Source organism: Apaloderma vittatum, unplaced genomic scaffold (assembly GCF_000703405.1).
Source record: "Apaloderma vittatum isolate BGI_N311 unplaced genomic scaffold, ASM70340v1 scaffold43122, whole genome shotgun sequence".
Taxonomy (NCBI): domain Eukaryota; kingdom Metazoa; phylum Chordata; class Aves; order Trogoniformes; family Trogonidae; genus Apaloderma; species Apaloderma vittatum.
In genome coordinates this window covers 393-10790 of record NW_009706077.1, presented here as the reverse complement: position 1 = coordinate 10790, position 10398 = coordinate 393, and the positions used below count along the sequence as shown (strand labels likewise).

The following is a 10398-nucleotide window of genomic DNA, read 5'->3' as shown; positions in this document are numbered from 1 at the left end:
CTCCAGCCTCAGCTGCCCGGCGGCCGCCGCCGTGTGACTGCTGAGCTGCTCAGAGGTGCAGGACCTTGATTTGCTTTCTGCAGGTGAGATGTCGTTAGCGCTGCTAAAGCTGCCCAGTGGCCGCCCGTCGTGTACTGCAGTGTCGCAAGTCAACATTAAAAGTTTAGGTATTTTAATTCTAACCATGCCATAAGCCCCTCGCCTCGTCATTGTGACTGACGTCTGATTTAAGTGGGACGTAAAACAGTGTTTTGATGAAAAATCTGCCTCTGCAAATGGATTTTTTATTTTTTTCCCGGAGAACGTGTCCTGTAAGGGTACTGCATTTCATTATGAAATAAGAGAGTTAAGTCTAACTGTTACGCTTTCTTTCCAGATATTTTTCTTGGAAGCGGATAAAATGGTGACGTTAATTCGCACTTTAGCAGATCATAGTGATGATGTCAGCTGCTGTGCCTTCTCGGCATCGTGCTTGGCTACTTGTTCCTTGGACAAAACGATTCGCGTTTATTCTTTAAATGACTTCACGGAGTGTCCGTACTCGCCTTTGAGGGGTCACACGTACGCTGTGCACTGCTGCTGCTTCTCTCCGTCAGGACACGCTTTAGCTTCCTGTTCGACAGATGGTACGACCGTGGTTTGGGACACGCGCGATGGCCGGGCGCTGGCAGCGCTGGAGCAGCCCCGCAGCAGCCCCGTCAGAGTCTGCCGCTTTTCCCCCGAGTCCACCTACCTCGTGTCGGGGGCAGCGGATGGGAGCGTAGTTCTTTGGAACGTGCAGTCGTTGAAACTGTACAGGTGAGTGCCAGGGGTTTGCTGGCAGCCTTGTTTACAATAGCAAGACTGTAATTTCAGTAGTGTGCTGGGCTGCGTGCGGGGCTTGCACGCTTACACCACGGGTAGGTATCATGAAGAAGTAGGAATAGAATTTAGAAGACCAAAAGTTTATTAATGGGAGAGGGAGAAGTGGTGAGTCTTTTTTACTAAGATACTAAGTTATCTTTCATCCAAATCCTGATTTTTTCCTAAGTTTATGGCAGTGCTTTTGTTGATTTAACATGAAATCAAGATGCATTGCACACTGTATGCATGTGGTTTCTAAACACTGGGTCAGCAAACCATGACACGTAATATCCCTTAGTGGAGCCAGACTGGAGTGTCCCTTATCTTGCATTGTAACACAGTCTTTTTAAAGTACTAGGCCGAAATTATCCCTATATCAAATCACAAAGTATTCCCCTCAGCTACAGCTTGTCATATGGGTCAGTAGGTATTCTGTTTTATCTTTAAAAAGAGACCAGAAAAATTGCAGGAGTCTTTTTTCCCCTCTTTGTGTACATGTAAATATGGGTTGTGATAGTTCTGTATTGATCTTTGACTGTTAAAATTTATCCTGCCATAGCATTTTAACAGTGCAATGTGCCTTTCCAGTCGTGAGTCCATGCAGACTTTCTTTAGTTTGAAATTTTTTACCAGTCAGTTAAAATTACTGTGCGCCGTGTCACGTTCTTTTTCCAGCAGTCAAAGAGTAGGTTCTGGCTCCTGCAGCTGTTATTTTGCGTCTCTTTCCACAGTTGGCTTGAGTTTCTCTCCCTTCTGTTACCTAGTTCCAAAGTGCAAAACTTAGGAAATTTGGTTTATTGTATCAAATTGGATTTTAGAGATTACTTATTCTAAACTCAAATCCTCTTGCTTTTCAGATCTGGGAATGTTAAAGATGGTTCCTTGGTGGCCTGTGCATTTTCTCCTAATGGAAATTTCTTTGTCACTGGATCCTCGTCTGGTGATTTAACTGTTTGGGACAATAAAATGAGATGCCTGTATAATGAAAAAGCACATGATCTTGGCGTTACCGGCTGTGATATTTCTTCACAGCCAGTTTCTGGTAAGTTACTTGACTTGTCATGGGAGGAACAGGGGGAAAAAGTTACTTTGTTTCTCTCTTGTTTTCCTATTCTTTTTGTCATCAGTGCTCAAGGTTGGGAAGAGCTGATGTTTTAGAATATTCTGAATATTCTTAAGTAAAGGTTGTGGTCACAGTGATGACAAGGAATGTACTAGGTCAGCAAACAAGGTGATTAACATGCTTGTGATAGCTTTCAGTCACCTAATTAACCTGTCACTAGTTTGGAAAATGTTTGGCAGTGCCTGTAATTGCAGCCTGTTTCTCAGGGCTAACAGGCACGTTGGAAGATGTAGTGCTTGAGTTCTGCTTCCTCTTCACCCTTTCGGACTGTGGTTCCCCAGGGAGCAGGACTGCGCAGAAGCAGTGCAGTATAAAAACCCAGGAAGCTGAGTGCTTGAGCCATGGGATGTGAATAGACAGGCTGTTTGCCTGCACCCGGCTTCCCCAGTTGGAGGAATTTAGGGGAGCAATGAGTCCAGAATCTCAGGTGTCCCACTCTGACGTGGAGCTGCTCAGATGTCTCACAGCTGATTCAGCTGACTGCACTCCTGAGTTGCGTTTCGCTTTGGTCATTATGTGCTTCTTCACAGCTGTAAGGGGCAAGAACTTTGTGTTTGTTTCTAAGACTGAAATCTGATGTTCTTGAACGTATCTGGGTATTGAGACCAAATCCATAGTCTCAGCCTTTCTCTTCCTGCGAGCAGGCGGGCGCTCAGCTGGGCTCAGCAGAGTTGTTCATACCCGTCGAACACAGAGGGGAGAGCTACAAACTGTTGCTACTGTATTTCCTCTTTACTGTGGTATTTCTCGAGTGGTTCGCTAGACTGCAGTCATGGAACATCACTTAGTTTATAAAAATGAAAAGGTGAACATTTAAAATTATGAAAATAGGTGTCAGATGCTCTCACATTTTGTACGTGTGTGTGTAGGGGGGGTGTTAAGTTTGAGAACCACCGAACGGTAGAAATGGATATAACTGTGTGGTTTAAGTTAAAAGACTGTATTGCACTCAGTAGAGAGAGGAATCAAACATTTGCCATCAAGAAAACTTAAAATATGAGCCCAGCTCTGGTCTTTATCTGCTTATTCGGGAAGCAGTACGGGTGATACCTATTTCCTACTTCTAAATGGTCTTAGAGCTTCTGCAGTTATTTTTATTAACAGTTCTTAAAAGTAGTACTGAGATTAAGGACATTTACCAAATTCTGGTGTAAGAATGCTGATGATAGGCAGATGGTTTCAGTGCTTCTGATTCCCATTAATATATTTGAATTTTATCAGATGGTGAATGTGGATTCGTATACTTCCAGATGGCTTCTTGTGGTCAAGATAATCAGATCAAACTCTGGCATGTTTTGTTTGCAGATGTCTTAGGTTTGTATAGCGAATTTTTTTTCATATTCCAGTGTCTTACGTCTTTATGGCAATTGATGTCAAGGATCAAACTTTTTCTGCTCCCATGGATTCACAGCCAAGCTAACCACAGGTTGAAAGTTTTCTTTTAATTGCTTAGTAGGACATTGGCTAAGGCTTCCAGCACTTTGTGACTTTGGGCCCTGTAGATTTTATTTAGTGACTATTAATAACTGTAAAGAGTTGAAAAAAAAAATCCCTCCAATTCCCTCAAACATAGTGTTAAGATAAACATTTGGGTTTAGTTAGCATTTTTAGCTTTTGATAACCAGTAACATTTTTACTCTGAGTAGGCTGACAGGTTGAAACCTCTTAATCTCCCAGGCCAGGGAGAGGTTTCCTTCCATCCTTCAGCACATCTCAGCCCTTGAGCAAGAGCTGGAGAAATGAAAACAGTGTTGGCTCCTGCTAAAACTGCAATGTAAATGTGTGACCGCTGTGTGGAGACCAGGCAGATGGCCAAAAACGTCTTTGGGTTTGGCTGGTTTTTTTGTAATCTTTCACATACAAGTCTTTAACATCTCTTGTGTGTGCAGATACTCAGTTAATAATCTAACCCACTGTTAGACATGTGAAGACTAGCAAGTGATGAAGTCAGAGATGATAAAATTGTCTGTGTGATCTTTTATCCCCTTTTTTGTAGACAGCGTGTCACAGCGTCAGATCTTTGGTGCAGCTTTGCATTTCTAAAAGCAGCTTGTCTTATACCTTGTCAAATATGTCTGTATATACAAATTACCTTTTTGTATTTTTAGGTGTTGAATTAAAATACAAATGCACATTGAGTGGACACTCTGCCCCAGTTCTGGCTTGTGCATTTTCTTATGATGGGCAGATGCTAGTTTCGGGGTAAGCAGTAGCTTTTGCTTATTTAAATTTTAGGCAGATGGCTGTCCAGGTTCCCGCTTCAGTATTGCAAAACAGAAAAAAGGTTTTATTGTAAAAGTTTTTATTGTAAAACAGAAAGAGTTGGAGACTTCAAAATATATTTCCAATAGTTAAGGAATAGTTCTCTGACGTCCAGAACTATTGAAGCGTCTTTCCAATTGGTCTGTCTTGTGGGTGACAAGAGTTTGACATGTGGGATGCGCAAGCTCTGTTCTCTGCAGCATTGCAATGCCATTCATGATTTCCTCTTTGTAGCGCCTTTATTTATGTGGCCTTTCATGTGAATACTCTCCCATTTATTAAAAATACAGATCTATATTGCAGTCCTACCACCTCTTTGGGACACCAGTTAGGATTTCTGTCTCATTCGTGCGCTTTCAGAACTTTTTAGGAAGTTCAGTAGCTTGAGATTTTTGTCTTTGATAGATCTGGCTGAAATGAAATATTTCTTCGCCCCCGGGGTATGGCAACATCAGGCTTTTCTACCTAAAAAGCGTGAGATTGAGATAACTGTAGTTTTTCAGGGAACACTGCTGCCACAGCGAATAACTATGCAGTTGGTATTCCATGAAATATTTTCTGTACCGACTGCATTGCAACGCTGCCCTTTCTGTGTTGCCTCGCACTGCTTCCTTTAGCTTGCCTCGCAAATGGGAAGGTCTCAGAAATAAACCGACGTGCTGTGAGCAGTCCTGGGCCGCCCGATTCTCTGCACCTGCTCTGCAGGCACTGCTGGCAAAGACCTGGAGCAGCTCTGGCCCAGGCAGCATGGAGCGGTGGGAGTCGGGGCCGGTTGCCTGCAAATTCTCTGCACCAGCAATTCTGATGGGAGCGCGCAGGGATTGTATTTAGCTGCTGGTTTTACATCGTGCTGGAGGTACAGCGAGTCAGTGCTGTTTCAAGGTGGACACAGCTGGGGGTGATTTAGGTCTCTAAGCTTTTCGTAAGTGTGGGTAAGAAATGTGTTTGCTCTTGTTTGTGGAAAAGGGCTTCTGTTTCCTCTTAATGTAAAATAGTTTCCTTTTTGCTCTCGGCATCATTTTAATGTTGATGTGCTGTGTCTTTTTTTTTTAAAGGTCTGTGGACAAGTGTGTCGTAATATATGATACTGTAAGTATAGCATAGAGCAAAGTGGTTCACTGTGCTGTTGTCTCGAAATACCAGCACTGCTTCTGCAGTGCCTTGTCAATGTAAAGAAGTATAAGAGAATGAAAACCAACAGCGTGAGGAGTTACTGCCCCGGTGAAGGATTGTAGCGTGAAGTCTGTTGGAATTTCAGTTACCTCTTCACTTCTGATCATTCCTAATCTTAGATTTGTAGAAGAAATGTTTTTATCCACCAACCAGCCAATATGGATGTAATTAATTCCCTTGGTATTTCTGGCGCTGTTACGCCGAAACCCGTGTGCTGGCTGGTTCCTGAGGGACAGTGGCATTCCAGGGAATCGAACAGGAACCTGCAAGCAGGAAGTTCACATTGTGCTTCTGTCTCTGCTTGTGAACTTTGGCAAGGTCGTATGACCTTGCTGAAGGTAGTTCTGTCATCTTTTTTATTTCGAAAGAAAATGTACAAATGAATGAACACTCTTTTTATTCTGTAAGATTTAAAATTGCGAATGTTCTTTTACAGAGTACTGGCAATATCCTTCATAAGTTATCTCAGCATACCAGGTAAGAACTCAGTATGATTAGTCTGTTAATAAATAAAAGAAATTAAATCAGTTTCTTGTGAGCTTTCACACATTTGCTTTTATTTGTAGGTATGTTACAACTTGTGCTTTTGCACCATATGGTCCCTTAATTGCCACAGGTTCAATGGATAAAACTGTGAACATATGGCGGCTCGACTATAAGCAACCGTGTGCAGGTGAGCGTGGGAAGTGTTTGTAACCTGTCCCCTAAATTCAAAGCGCTGTTTTGTTGAACACCTCCTCAAGATGCAAAAAAATCCACTTTTGCTCACATGTGGTTAGTTTCTTACCTAGGGATTACGTGCACATCAGTTATCTTTTCTCTGAATTGATCTTATTAGTGTCATACAGAGGTATTCTCTGTTTGTTCTTTTTAAAAAAGATAGTAGCATTATTTCAATTTTATTAATCTGCTACATCTTTTTCTGATATTTGTCAGTTCTTACTCTCTGGACAGCATTTAAGAGATGAATACTCCCAGAATGCTGATAGACTTTTTGGACAAGTATCATTGGCAATAAGTTAAAGAGAAAATACGCGAATTGCAGGTGTAATTGTCAACAAGAAATACAGCTTACTGGTTGTTATGAGTGAAAAAGTAGGATAACTAATGTTAAAAAATATATCAGCACCTAAAGCATGTGGAAGAAAAGTTCACAGATCCTTTGTTCAAAGCACAAGAATAAGTCTGGTGCTGGGTCTGCTTTTCTAAGGAGGTGTGAGACTTGGTTTCGGAGTCTGCTGATGCTTTTCTTTCTGTTAGTTTATTTCAGATTTGACAGAAGTGTAGGCATCCGAGAGATCAAATTCCTCTAAACTTTGAAAATTGATTGCGAAAAGACAAATTCTGGTCGCCCACTGAAGTAGTGCCGAATTAAGTATTTATTTTATCAGATGCTGGGGAGTGTGTGGTTCTGAGAACACCTGAAAACCAGCGGTTGTTACTGCCGTGGTTCTTAGAACTGGTCTTTTTTTTTACCACTGTTGGTTTCTTGAGGGGCGCAGGGGGAGGTTGTTTAACTCTCTTTTATCTTTTCTTTCCGAAGGAAATACTGCAGAAAATGAGTCTAAGGTGGCTGTTGAGGACTGGTCAGAGGATGATGTTTCAGTCTGGCTTGGTGCACAAGGCTTAGCAGACTTTGTTGGGCTTTTCAAAAGGAATAACATCGATGGCAAGGAACTACTGAACCTTACTAAAGAGAGTCTGGCTAATGAATTAAAAATTGGTAAGAGTATAGAAATCCGAATAGGTTTTAGAGTATGTGTGAAATGTTGGAATGAAAATGAGTTAGGGGTTCCATACGTGGATTTCTTTTTTACCCTGGATTACCATAGCTGATAAACCCCTTTAATGTCACATGATCCCCAAAGCTCATTTTTTGGGTGTTTGCTTATACCTAGAGACATAAGTGCCTGTTAAGTGGGCTTACCCGCTTTTGTGTCCATTTTCATTTTTAGATTGTGTACCTTTAAGCTGTGGAAAAGGACTTTCTGCTTTTGCATCTACTTAATGGCTCTGACTTTGGTAAATAGTCTGTAGTTTCTCCTGTCAGTCTGCAAAAGTGCACGTTTATAACACGTGGTCAAACACCTGAATTTAGCAGTGAAATTCTTCAGTCTGCTGTTGCCATAACAGAAAAGTATAAGGTGTGTTTTAGTTTTTACTTATTTTGGAGAAAAAGCATTTGCTGTTGATGCTCGGTGAGGATCAAGCAGAGCTTGCCTGGCGCAGACACTTTGTGATTCAGCAGGTGTCCTGGCTCACACATTGTCCTCTCACTTGATTGCAAAGCTGTGATTACATTGTAGAAGGAATCACAAGGAAATGCCCTATTAGTAATGATTTCACAATGGTGATTCTGAAATAAGAACTAGGATGATGAACTGCATTGGAACTGCCTGAATATGAGTTCCCTGTTTGTTTTGCTGGGTAGCCTTAGGTGTAGATTAGGTGCTGGTGTGTTTGCCAAAGGGAGATCAAGTAAAACAAAAGGCTGAATGAGTTAAGAAACCTCTTAAGCAGCACAGTTTTATTTTTAGAAATTAGTATTCTTCATTGTAGGAAGATTGCTCCTTTTTTTTTTTCTTGTATATGTGTGTGTTCTTGGGCTGTATCAGCTCGTAGTATCTCTGTGCAGTAGCTTGAATTCTAGAAATGAACAGAGATCCTGGGAGTCCATCAGGAATTGTCATCTGTGAAAGACTCTTGGCTTCACCAGTTTCTGCCCGTGCTGTCTTTAGCGTTTGAGTAGCCTGGCGCTCTGCTGCGGCAGTCACCAGCTGAGGCTGATCAACTGCTGCCGAGGAGGCTTTGTGAGAACTGAGCGTGGTGTGGCCAGGGATGAGAACTGACCTGCTGCGTCTCGCCTTCTCGAGGAGGGGAAGGAGCCGGAGAACGCATGTGTGGCCCATGTTGTTACAACTCCACCAGGCGAGAACAATGTCCAAGGTGTGCGCTGTGCGAGCCCTGGGGAGGGCAGGCTGTCAGGCACGGGGGGATGTGGCTTTGGGCAGAGCACAGGGTGCGGGACGTGGATTTTGAGAGGCTCTTTTGTTTGCCTAAAAGGATGCAGCGTGGTTGGACTGTACAGATGAGCTGAAGTAGCTGCAGTATGTTGTTTATCAGGTAAAATGCTCATTGCTGAGTCTCTGTTCTCGAGACTTTGGTCCTTTGCCATGCTGTTTCTTCGGTAGGTGCTTTAGCACCCAAGATTATAGGATATAGAGTCAGATTTTCACTGGTATCAGGCAGCTCTAAGAAGTTTTTTAAAAAGCTGTAGCTGAAATCACTTACCATCTTAATAAATGTAAGCATCTGAAGCAGCATATATGCAATGTGAAGCAATGAGTTCCAGTTAAATGGTTATATGAAAGGCATTTTTAAAAGAAAAGAATTAAATATGCTACTCAAAGTTGCCAAAAAAATCGTTAAGAGCAGTTCTGAAGTGGTAAACACTTGTGATTCTGCTTCTACAAATCATTCTGCAACTGCAGTTATCACAGAATAGAAACTGCAGCCTGATGTATTTGTCTTGCAGAACTGTTCTGTCTGCCATGGCTCAAGCAGTTACAAAATGGGAAAACACTATGTGCTTTTCAGTATTAGTCAAATTCCAGTTTAAATAAGTTTTAGAAATCTTACCACTGTACAAATACAGGAATGAGCATGTCCTTTCTCTCCTTGATAACCTGTTTCCTTTGCTCTAAAAGTGCAACATTTATTAGTACCATAGGATCTTGCTGAAGAACTCTGGAGAGTTTTACAGCCTTTGCAAAGGGAGTTGTTCTTAGACCATTTTTACCTGCGGAGCGTTAGGGTAGGAGGTTTTTCCCTTATTTTTTATTAGCTGCTTATTTCCTGTCCTGTTAGTCTTTGCTTCAGCTCTGATTTGCATTTAATAAAAAAGGTATTGTCACACCTTTGAAGACATTTGATCTAAAACCAAGCAGTCAAAAACTGACTCATCAGCTTCTTCAGTTGTTTTTGACAGCTTTCTGCAAGAATGCTTCATTACCATGCAAATGAAACTAGCCTCTTCCCAACCTAATTGTCACACAATGTAAATAATATTGTATAAAACTTGGTAAGATACTGAGTAAAAGTGGACATTTTTTGTGTTCTGGCTGAAAAGCTTGTGCATGTTCAACAGAGGTCAGGATTTTTCATTTTTAACAGACACAATGTCACGTTCATTGCAATTCTGTGATGCAGCTGAGTTAAAAAATAATAAAAAAAAAGGAATACATCTCCAGTTCAGAAGAGAAGGTGGGAGCACGTTGTTCCAGGCCTGCATATTCCTTTTTCCTGTCAGGCTAACAGAACGTGTTGCTTAAGGAGCATCCTGACTTCAGTTTGTTGGCTGAGGGTGGGCAGGGGCTGAGACTGCTTGGAGACACATCATTTTGGATTACAGGGAGGGATGCTGGGTTGTTGGGGAACCCAGAGCTGGACACAGCTGCAGGGGGGTCTCACCAGAAGGGAGCAGAGGGGCACGATCCCCTCCCTCGACCCATGGGCCTCGCTGCTCCTCAGCTGCTCCCCCAGCCCGGCTCGAGGGGTGCAGCGCTGGCTGCCAGTGCCCGCTGTCGCTGCTGTCGCAGTGCCCAGGGGCTGCGCGTTCCTCAGCACAGGTGGGGGTGGCGGGAGGGTGCCGGGGCTGCGGTACCACCACTGCTGGTTCACGCAGGACGGACCCGCTGTGCCTTGCACACCCCTGTTCCACTTCACCTGCAAATACCTTTCCAGAGTCTCTGGGCCTGCGCAGTAAAATCCTCCAGAAAATCAAAGAGCTGAGGATGAAAACGAGCTCCGTTCCCATCCCTGACGAGTTTTTGTGTCCCATAACACGGGAGCTTATGAAGGACCCCGTCATTGCAGCAGGTACGTCTGTACATGACATTCACTAAAACGAGCTCCTTAGGCATGTAGGCTCTGCTGATGAGGCTCTGCTGATGAGGCTCTGCTGATGAGGCGGGGGAGGTTTTGGGGGGGGGGGGGAA

General features: G+C 43.0%; 1 protein-coding gene across 1 annotated transcript; it reads left to right on the top strand.

The window, feature by feature from the left end:
* Positions 1-254: 254 nt before the first annotated feature.
* On the top strand, positions 255-10279 carry WDSUB1 (WD repeat, sterile alpha motif and U-box domain containing 1; the record flags this gene model as incomplete). Its single annotated transcript, XM_009865641.1, has 9 exons — positions 255-798; positions 1701-1885; positions 3188-3280; positions 4075-4168; positions 5284-5317; positions 5838-5878; positions 5968-6074; positions 6945-7124; positions 10145-10279. Coding segments are annotated over exons 1-9 (1267 nt in total), but the record flags the coding sequence as incomplete, so codon positions are not given.
* Positions 10280-10398: the final 119 nt, after the last annotated feature.